Source organism: Anarrhichthys ocellatus, unplaced genomic scaffold (genome assembly GCF_004355925.1).
Source record: "Anarrhichthys ocellatus isolate YVR2014 unplaced genomic scaffold, GSC_Weel_1.0 scaffold2, whole genome shotgun sequence".
Lineage (NCBI taxonomy): Eukaryota > Metazoa > Chordata > Actinopteri > Perciformes > Anarhichadidae > Anarrhichthys > Anarrhichthys ocellatus.
Window position 1 is genome coordinate 568,041 of NW_022280032.1, and position 11,069 is coordinate 579,109.

At 43.1% G+C, this 11,069-nt stretch overlaps 2 protein-coding genes across 2 annotated transcripts in view; one reads left to right on the forward strand and one right to left on the reverse strand.

Moving 5' to 3' along the window:
* Window positions 1-3,451, reverse strand: part of wasla (WASP like actin nucleation promoting factor a) — a 41,601-nt gene extending 38,150 nt beyond the window's left edge. Inside the window, exon 1 of the mRNA XM_031856981.1 lies at window positions 3,424-3,451. Within this exon, the coding sequence (XP_031712841.1) occupies window positions 3,424-3,451 (28 nt within the window). The remainder of the gene's footprint in view (window positions 1-3,423) is intronic.
* Window positions 3,452-6,166: 2,715 nt separating this feature from the next.
* Window positions 6,167-9,410, forward strand: hyal6 (hyaluronoglucosaminidase 6). The gene is made up of 3 exons (XM_031856996.1): window positions 6,167-7,102; window positions 7,534-7,623; window positions 8,925-9,410. Exons 1-3 carry the CDS (start codon window positions 6,167-6,169, stop codon window positions 9,408-9,410), a joined length of 1,512 nt encoding a protein of 503 aa, XP_031712856.1.
* The last annotated feature ends 1,659 nt before the right edge of the window (window positions 9,411-11,069 follow it).

Sequence of the window (11,069 nt, forward strand, 5' to 3'; positions counted from 1 at the left end):
TGGTGGACACTAGAGAGAATGCAGCTTTAACACATGAAGCATTGGCTTCACCTTTCACGACTGGATGTTGCCGCCTGGTAAATTTTCATATTTAGAGGATTTTGAGACGGGGAACATCAATACTTCCCCATTACTGTAGCTAAGAACAGCGTCATGAGCCGCTAGCATAGCTGTAGACTCTTTGTCTCGTATATTTGTTTGCGGCATATAAACTGGACTATTCTGTGGTGTTAGTTATCTGTTATCTGTTTTGGAAGTAAAGCACATGGCACATCCTTGTTGCTGGTCCACCACAGATAGTGTTTTCAGCGATTTACTACAGTTCTTTGAGTTTGCATTTTTCAGGAAGATTACTTGTTTTTTCCGTCAAATAATTTTTCCTCCATTAAATACGTTTCTAAATTACCAGGTAATTGTAGTCCACAGTAGGTCTAGACCCTAGAATGTGCTCCAGTCTGTTTACCGTCTAGAACTTCATCCGCCGTTTGGTCCAGTAAATGAGAGTCCTGTTGGGCACAGATGAGGAGGGGCCAAACCAACAATAGTGGGTCATCTCTGCCCCGAGAGCAGCCAGGAGACCCGAGAGAGGGACGACAGGGGGGACAGACACAATTCAGCAGCTCATCAGATGGACAACTTCTGTATCTGAGCTTTTTAAACAAAAGAGACGAAGAAATCATCCCACAGGAGGCCTTGATCTTCGGCACAGTCAGCAGGGACGGGAAGGTATGTTACCTTAAAATCATAAAACTGTCTTAATCTTCTCTTATTGAAAGTTTTCGTTTTTTGCATCAAACTATTAGAGGCAGGTCTGGTTACAGTTTTTGTCACATTAGAAAAAGCAAATTGTTGGTTGAAAACGCTGCTGACTTTTTAATGTTTCCAGCTAATGCCTTTTAAAATGAGAACTCTGTACAATGATCTCAATTATGCACACAAAATAAATACATTTCATATCAGCCTATCATGACGTAACAACACAACAACTCAACGCAACGTAACAACTCAACGTAACAACTCAACGTAACGTAAGAACATAACTAGGCTAAATACATAACAACTGCCCTAAGCGGACTTTCTTAGGTAACATTGCGTAAGAAGCGTAAAGTCAACATTTACTTTTGGTTTCACACGGGACACGATTAGCGGTCTCCTGGGTGAAAGTCCTGTGTTTGTTTGACCCCTCCCACTCAAGCTCAGTGGACTTTCTTGCTCGTTATACTTGTCTTTATCACTTACTGTATGTTTTATTAATGGTGGCTTGATATACAATGTTACCTTTTCTGCGTTCTGCCCATTGTCCTACATCCTCTTCCTTCGGGTTGATTTCAGCATGTAGATATATCCAAATCTTGACACACCTGCGGTGACTAGTTATGGTTGCCAAGCTATCTGATATCTAAAAAAAGATGCCTGTCAGAAAAGGTTAAATTAACTGCTGAGCACCAAACTATGATTCAAAAAGAGCAAAACTCAAACTCTCACGAGAAGAATAAAAGAATAAAAGAAATTAAAAAAAACAGATGGATGGACCGATGGGCTTAATGACTAATCTGTAAAATGTAAAACGCAGCTTGTCGTTATTGCAGCAGTGAGGTGTTTTGGGCGCTGGTGGTAATAAAACCATAAAATCACATCTGGAAACTGCAGCAGAGAGACCGCGGTCTGAAAACCACACGTGAACCATAATCAAGACTCCACCGAAACCTGGAAATGAACCAGATGTAATCAGTGTGCGTGACAGTTACAACGGCTTCAGATAAACTAGTTTGTTCGACATGTCGACGAGCCAACGAGCACTTTGTTTGAAGCAGACTGAAGTCCAAAGTTTAGTTGCAATAATGAATTTTTTTGTATTTGTGGATGTATGTGAGTGACACGACCTCTCATTACGAATAACAGACAGCTGCAATATGAAAGTGTGAATACAATCCTGATAATTTAGCTATTCTTGAAGTAATGGTGCTAAACATGGTTTGTTTGTCCTGAGGGTGAATGTGGCCTATATTTATCTCTTTCAGTTGGATATGCAAATATATTTGTGTCTCAATTCTGAGCATGTGAAGGGATATTTTTAACACAGAAAAATATATCTTTTGTATGCACATAAGTTATATTTTGTCGAGAAATTATTCCACAAAGAATACTTTAATTAAAAATATATTTTTTCCTTCGTAAATATATTTTTTGTGTTTGCGTTTTTTATTTTGCATCATCCACATTAGCGCACAATGTCAACACTCATAAATAAGACCCCTGCCTTCCTCAGGTTCTCAGCTAGTGTTTATATTCTGGACTACATGTCTTCAAGGATCCATCACGACCCTGTAGTCCTGTTGTACTGCTGCAGGTCTCCGGTTTGTGTGTCTAATCCAAGCAGTCTCTCTATCAACTCCGATGACATAGGATCATTACAGGAGAAAAATATTATTTCCACCGCTAATGCTCTTTAATTGGTGGAACATAATGTTGCTGTTCTCACTGTTTGGGTCTGTTCAGCTCCATCTCAGTTTGAATAAGTTCTGATTATTTGTTAATGGATCAGGTCAATGAAGACCTCCAGTCTGGAGAATATATCTTTAATCTGGCTTTAATGCACAGCCATCTCTTTAACACACACACACAATTGTCTTGTAGACACATTTGCAACCCCACACATACATAATGAAAAAATGTACATGTTGGGAGTCGAATCAGCAGTCTGAGTCAGACTTTCTGTGGTTTTAAAGCCCCTTAACACACACATACACACACACATACACACACACACACACACACATACTATGATGTGTGGTGTTGCTGAATAACTCTGTTTCTGGTTGTTAGTCGTTAACGCTGGATCATTAAATGCTAATTCAAGGCTGGCTTCATATTTTCCAGACTACACTGTACAAACTGGTCCTGAATCAAACACACTCGCTCAGATCCATCCAGACCAGCCCGAGACCCCCGAATACAACATGTCCACATCTGCACACACCGCTGCCAACACGTAGCAGACAATCCAGCTAACACAAGCCAGCTAGCTCTGAGAGGGGGTTTGCCCTCTTCAGTATGAATGAAAATGAAATAAAATGCTAAGAGGGAGTAAACAGCCCAGAGTAGAGAAAATAGAAAGAAACCCAGAAAGCTACTCTGCGTGACTTGCTAGCTGGCCAGCTGGGGCCATGTCGTTATTCCAAAGCCCCAAGCGTCTGAAAAATGTCCCATTCGACCAAGAAGACCTTTTTCCGACAGCCTGTTATTCAACATTTTTCCTAAAGCCTGTTAATACAAAAATACTAAATGTTCATGCAACAGAAGCACATGGTTAATTATTATGCAGAATGACCCTTCCCAGATGCTTTATTCTTTTCATACTATGGCGAAGGAATGACCCGCCCTGATCCAGTGCCTTTAGTTGGCTTACCCTTAATATCTTACCCTGAACTTCACCAATTCCACTCCTCATGCCTAAACCCAACCAACCAACGAAGGTGGTGGGTCACGCCTTTCGCCAGTAGGAAAACAAATCTGGAAGGTCAGATGATGTCATTCTGCTTAATCATTAGCGTTGTGCTTGTGTGTGTTGGTAATGGGCCTTTGGAACATTAGTTTGTTTTGGGGATAAGGGGCCGTCGGACAAATGGGTCATCTTTCGGACAATAGGATTTTTTAGAATAAAGGACCGGCAGATCCCGTTAGCTCACCCATTAGGCTTGCTATGTGTCAGGTACCTTGAATGTGAACAGAACAATTAGTTTACATAATTTATTAAAAGAATGTTTGTTATGAAGGTTAAATAGCCTACAGACACAAACATCGGCCTCCTGTGTGAAGGATCCATCTGGTCTGACCTCAGTTAGGGTTTCTTCCTTTCTTCTACCCCTTAAAGGGTGTTTTTTTTTGGGGGGGGGGGGGGTTCCAGTACCGATCTGAGGATTCTGGGAATAAAACTCTTTTCTGTTGAATCCGGGAAGGATCCTAATTGACTTTCCATTCCATGCATTGTTCCTGTGGTGCCGGCACATAATTGGAAGACATTACATGCCACCACCGTGTAAAGAAGCTGAGGCCCTTTCATGTGTTCTTTGGGCTGCTCTGTGAGGCTGTGCTGTGCTTTAAGCTAAATGCTAAAGTCATGCTAACATGCTTGCCATAACAACGCTAACAGGGGGATGTTTAGCAGGTATAATGTTCAGCACGGTCACCATTCCAGTTAATTGTGTGAGCATGCCAACATGAGCTTATCTTCGCTAAAGTACATCTGAGGCTGATGGGAATGTCATTATTGCTGCAGGCAATATGATCATAAACCAAAGATTTGAACAAATTAAAAATGTTGAAAAGTTCAGACCATTGCTGTCTGAACTAAATATCCTGGCAATCCATCCAGTACTGGCTGACTGCCATCGCTATCACCGGAGCCATGCCAGTAGCGTGGTTAACATGAGGGTTGGATCCCACTGACAGTTTACCCCCTTGTCCTCATCTGGATCCCATTAGTTGAGTTCAGCTGCTTTTTTGCCGTTTCGATGTGTCCGTCTGAGACAAAACATCAAACTGGATCTCCTGTGTCAGTTTGGACTGAGCATTTGGGGGGTCTTTCTTGTGGTCTGGAGCTGCCGTGTTTCCAGGCCTTTTGGTGGTTTGGAGGACAGCCTGAGTGGCTTCACCGCACTCTGTTTGTCTTGGATCGGCATCATCAGAAAACCCATCCAGCCTGGAGGATTACGAAACTGGTTTGCGAGACACACAGCATGTAGAAATGCTTTCCCAAGCTCAGCCGGAACATGAGGAAACTTTCTGATCAATTGCAGCCTTCTTAAAATGTTTTGGAAGGAAACAGTTTGACAATTTATTTGTGACTGTAACTCTCCGTCTTCTCCTCCATCTCTGAGCTCACTGATCCGCATCCAAGATTAAAGCGATGATAAAGTTCTCATGCCATTAAACTCAGCAGAGAACATCAGCTCCAGGCCAGCGCCTCCTCAGATGAATGAAAAGTTGAAATGATGGGAGAAGCCTCAGCCCACCGGTGGTTTCCTGCTCTGCTGCTCTGGTTACAAAGAGAATGATGGGAGATTTTCCATGGCGTCCTTGGAGGCAACCTCAGTGGCCATGTTTCCCAAGAGTGGGGTCACGATGTCCCCCCACCCTCCAACCCGACTTTGGAAAAACTGAAATATGAATTACTTGCATATGAGGGGGCGCCATCAGCAATTAGATGGGACTCTTATGTAAGGAGCTGGAGGGAGCAGTTTCAGAGGAATGACAGAGAAGAAAATAAAAAGCAGAGCCACAAAGAGACGAACCATGATTTCTGAATGTGTAAACAGCATGGGCTCTTAAGCTTTGTAGTTGATAAAAGTACAATTAATTAAGAAATAGCTGCTTGATTCTGAAACTATTCAAAGATACAGATGAAGAATGTGTATCTTTCAAATGTTTATAAACCTTATATCGACATTTTAACTTGGCCCTAAATACAGCAATTGATTTTTTTTTCGGTTTGAAGAACTGCTGCAAACGTTGGGGTAATTGCGAACTGACTGCAGTGGTTAGGAGCAGTTAACATTTTCTCATGACAATTTAAGACATATGTCAATTTAAAAGTTAGGTATTAACAACCTGTAAAGACATCTACGTTTGTCAACATTTTCATGGCTGTATTTCTGTCTTTTTCGATATCGGAAAATATCGTCCACAGTCTGAATTTCTCCCAGAAAAATGTATCAGCTGCAGTACATAAGCTCCTCATTAAAGCAGCATTATATATCTCTGATGTTTTTAACGAATTAAATCAGTAAGAATCTATGTCAGTCCTGCAGAAGGACCATCTGACTGTAGGGAAAGCGTCCCTTAGTTACTGGTCAATGTGTGTTAAGAGGGGAAAACTTACCCTGATTGCTTTCCCGATCCACACAGTCTCTGCTGCTTTAGGATTTGAACCAGCATCCTTTTCATCCCAGTCCTGCTCCCTCTGAGAACAGGGGAGCTTTTGTGTTTTGTTGTGTGGTGGAATTTGGAGCATTCATTTCACTGATCATCACTCATGTGTCCTCTCACAGGCCTGGCTGATTATCTCTGCTCACTGAAGCTCAAAATGTGTTTATTGTCTCTCCAAACATGTCGATTCTCTCCTTTTCCGTAGGACCACTAATTGCTCCATGAGGAATCAGGGGCCATGGCGCTGATGGGGGTCCGTCTCCTGGCACTGGCCTTGTGGGTTGGTGTCGGAGAAAAGCTCCAAGTTCTGGGTGATCAGATGAAGCCGGCCCGGGCGCCTCTGATCCCTCACCGGCCTTTTGTTGTAGTGTGGAACGCTCCGACCGAGTCCTGCCGCCTTCGATTCAAGGTGGACTTGGACCTCAGCGTTTTCGACATCGTAGCGAACCTCAACGAAACCCTAAGCGGACCAAACGTCACCATATTCTACCACAGCCACTTGGGATACTACCCGTACTACTCCAACTCCGGGGTGCCCATCAACGGTGGACTGCCACAGAACCAGAGCATCTCCAAACACCTGAGCAAGGCCCGGGCAGACATCGACAAGCTAATCCCCCACAAGGACTTCAGAGGCCTGGGCGTCATCGACTGGGAGAACTGGAGGCCTCAGTGGGTGCGAAACTGGGGTGCCAAGGACATCTACCGCAATAAGTCCATGGAACAGATTCGGAAACTTCACCCGAACTGGCCGGAGAGCAAAGTGGAGAAGGTAGCGAAGGAAGGTTTCGAGAGGGCTGGGCGGACCTTCATGAACCTGACCTTGGCCCTGGCCGAAGGCCGCAGGCCGGACGGGCTGTGGGGGTTTTACCTGTTCCCAGACTGCTACAACTACGGGTACAAGCAGCACCCGCAACGGTACACAGGCGAATGCCCCAACGTTGAGCATGTGCGCAACGACCATCTGATGTGGCTTTGGAAGGAGAGCACAGCCCTCTTCCCGTCCATCTACCTGGACTACGAGCTCAAGTCCTCCTCCAACACTGTCAAGTTCGTCCACTACCGAGTCAAGGAAGCCATAAGGATCGCGTCCATCGCCCGCACAGACTCCACACTGCCAGTGTATGTCTACTCCAGACCTTTCTACGCCTACACCTTTGTGGTTCTTTCCAAGGTGAGTTTTTCAGTACTTCTTCAGTAGTTCTTTTTTTTTAAATAAGCAGAAAATTTGCTGAGTCAACTGGCAGGAGAAAAACAAATACTGCAATTCTTTGTGATTTAACGTTTAACTTGATCTTTCTGTCATGATGGTTGCTTGTTGTTTGTGTAAATATTGTAATTAAACAGTTTTAAGCCGTTCCCTTTACAGCAACGTCAGTGTAGTTGAACAAATACCTTAAAGATGCCTTCCCATAGCACTCAAGGTGTTCGTAGCCCCGAGAGCTTTAGTAGATGATGAAAAAGTGGAAGAGAAGGACTGAAGCTTTTGGATTGTTGCATGTGCCATAAAGGGTCAATTATAACCAGACAGTTATAGTTAGATCTGTATGTTTACTGGGATACAAAGGCCCCTGTGATTCTTTTTTTTTCTTCTTTTTTTTTTAGAGCGATCTGGTTCACACCATTGGGGAGAGCGCCGTCTTGGGAGCGTCAGGTGTCGTCCTCTGGGGATCATCAGAGTACGCACGATCACAGGTAATGTTACACTATAGCAAAAATAAATAAATAGTTGAAAGTGTCGAGTTAGAGCTGATAAAAGTGGTGAAAACTTGGCGTTTATATAAACTACAGAGGTTTTAGACTATGTTTCAATACTAAATTCAAAAGCGAAATCTTTAAATTCAGATCAAAGTAACAGCCCTTAACCGAATGCATTATATAGCATTACCACTATATTATAGAATACATTACATAAAACAAGCCACAAAGCAGTCGTGAACAATAAATGTGAATGACAGAAACTCCATGCAGTCACTGTGCATAAACAAAGCCAACCGAATGTTTCTAAAAATAGTGATTTTGGGTTTTTTTCTGACCAAACTCCGAAAGTCAAAATCTGAGAAAAGCATCTGATTTATGTGAGAAAGTGGTCTGGATTTCTGTTGGAGTCTGTGGATTGTTTTGAATCCTGTTTACAGCAGACAGGGCTGTAAATCTAGAAGAAGGAAAATCTGTAATGTAATTATCACTGAAGAGAAAGATTCAAACATACTATGACACAACTCAAACACTGGAAATGAGCTCATTCTCATTGGAGTTGAACATTTCCATGGTCGGTCATCAGACTCTTGAAACCTTTTACATATCAGGCTGGTCTCATCCAGCATTGGTAGCTATACCTTCAAAAAAATAACGCGCCGTAATTCGTAGATATCCCACGAAATAAGTTTGTCTGTATTGCACAGAAAAATGCACGAGGAAGTCTAAAGACCATGAAGGCCTACACAGTGGAGTGGAATGGGTCCAACATACATCGATCTTTCAGCCAGGAGATCGCTGTTCCTTCCACATGTGAAACGAGAAGTCAGATATATTCGTCACGTAACTTGTGTACTTCAGTAACCGCACTTCCATAGTTATTTTAACCTAAACAGCCACGGTCTTTTCCTAAAACTATATAAGTATTTTTGTAATTTAAATATAACTAACGATCTTTTATTAAACACAATCAAGTATTTCACAATATTTTCCCAAACACATAAGTATTTCATGATCTTTCCCTAAACCTAAGTATTTGTGTTGCCTGGACCTATCCGAGTTGTTTCCTGTGAAAACGGAAGCTTATTTTGAAAAGACTGTATTCATGTAACGAGCATTAATTGACACGTGTTGGTGACTCTTCATGAAAAACAATTAGGTGTACCTTTTGCAAGACATCATACAAAAAGTTGTATCAGGATACGTTACCTTTTCCGTTTAATTGAACTGAGTTACTTTTAACATCTTTGGGTTCTTTGACCTCACTACTAATGGCATCTGTCTCCTGCCTCCTCCAGAGGAACTGCCTGACAGTGAAGAAGTACATCGACGGTCCGCTGGGACATTACGTCATCAACGTCACCTCCGCCGCCAAGCTGTGCAGCAAAGCGCTTTGCAAGAAGAACGGCAGGTGCGTCCGCAAGAGCCTGGACTCGGGCGCCTACCTGCACCTGAACCCGCGCTTCTTCCACATCCACCGCAACCCGGCGCCCAGGGGCCCCCGCTTCCACGTCAGCGGCCACCTCAACAACCACGACATCCTGGACATGAAGCACAAGTTCACCTGCCAGTGCTACCAGGGCTGGACAGGCATTTACTGCGAGATGCCCCAGGCTCCCCCCCCTCCTCCTCCGTCGCCGCCTCACCCCGCCTTCCCCCTGCCTCACCCCGGGGAGAACAGCCTGCTGGGTGATATCCTGCTCCTCCTAACCCTCCATTTCTCCTGTCTCTGTATCATCATGTTCCTGGGCCTCTGTCTGGTTATCAAGTGTCTGATACTGTAGACGCCAAGACTTCATCTTTAGCATGTTAGCCAGACCTGAAGTGAGATCAGCTGCAGTTCCTCTGATGAAGAAAACTGTATTGACATCAATGGGAAAACCAGTCAGAGAACAGTCAGTTCTCAGTGGCTGGATTTACTTCAACTAATGTTTGTCTTAGTGGTGATTTTGAAAATGATTATTTTAATTAAAGCAGTATTTCACTATTATGAGTTCTTGAGTATCAAAAACGTCTGGAGGCTGAAAAACTTTATATTTACAGCACCTTTCAAACAGGTTAGTGCAGCTCACAGATGAACAACAGAAAGAAGACAGAAGAAGTGTGGACTGGGAATACAACAGATAAAGCAAAAAAATTCAATTTGACAATTTAAGACCAATACACACAAGACAAAAAAACATAAAATATAATGAATAGAATAGAACAATTTAAGTTTGCAGCTTGCTTTTTTGCAAGAAGAAAATTCCACAATGTCCTGATTTCAAAGCAAAAGAAAAGCATCCATAGAAACCAGTGAACCAACCATAACCTCTTTGCATCAATCATTCATTTTCTGCCACTTATGGGTCCGGCTCATACGTCTGTTAATCGTACATCACATCCGTCTGCTGATCCACGTCCTCCAGCTCCTCGTACAGTTGTTTCTATACAACAACAACAACAACAACAACAACAACAGTACAGTCATTCAACAGAAACACAAAGCAGCCAGCTGTTTACCGTGCATGGAAACCTATCAGCACCTCTAGTCCTGTGTTGCAACTCAGACAATATGTTTGCGTGTAAAAACTGTTGTCTATCAAATGAGTGCATCAGGAGCTGCTGTAACTCAATCTGGTCAACCTTTACTTACTCGAGGGAGAAATGTTATCTCCCCTCGGATACAGTCTTAAAACAGGCGACCGGGAATCAGTTCTGATCGCGGGTCCAGACCACATCAAGTGGCTCCATCTTACACGAAGGAGCAGCACCGTGAGCTCCTTCCACTGCGTCCGTGAGGCTGAGCACCGACGACATGTGAAGAAACCACCACTAGTGTCCAATGCTAATCTGTGTGCTCAGTATGTTCCAAACATATTTTTGACAAAATACACAGCCGTGTTTATTTCCATGGATTATTTGTTTGCTGTGAAACTGGGTCTCCATGTGAAACTGCAAGCTACAGACCATTCAGAGCCTCCCGGAGGGGAATGAATACAAACAATGCTGATGATGCTTTTGGGTTTTTAAAAATGAAATGAAAGAAAAAAACGTGACCACTTATTCTTACATGTTTACGTACAACAAAACTGCCTTTAGTAAAGGGGTTCTGCACTGAGAGTTTGCATGTTCTCCATATGTCTGCGTGGGTTTTCTCTGGGTCCTCCAGACAAGGTTAGATTAATTGTTGACTGTTATAAATTGCCCGTATGTGTGATCGAGAATGGTTGTCGGTCCTGTTATCGGCTCTAAAGATAAGCCGATGCAGATAAAGAAAGGATGGTTGGTTGGAAAAACAGGTCTGTCATCCAGAATCATCTGCTGCAAAACTAACAAAGAACCAGCAACTTCTGTAATTTGACTGGTTTGCAGAGAGAGAGAGAGAGAGAGAGAGAGAGAGAGAGAGAGAGAGAGAGAGAGAGAGAGAGAGAGAGAGAGAGAGAGAGAGAGAGAGAGAGAGA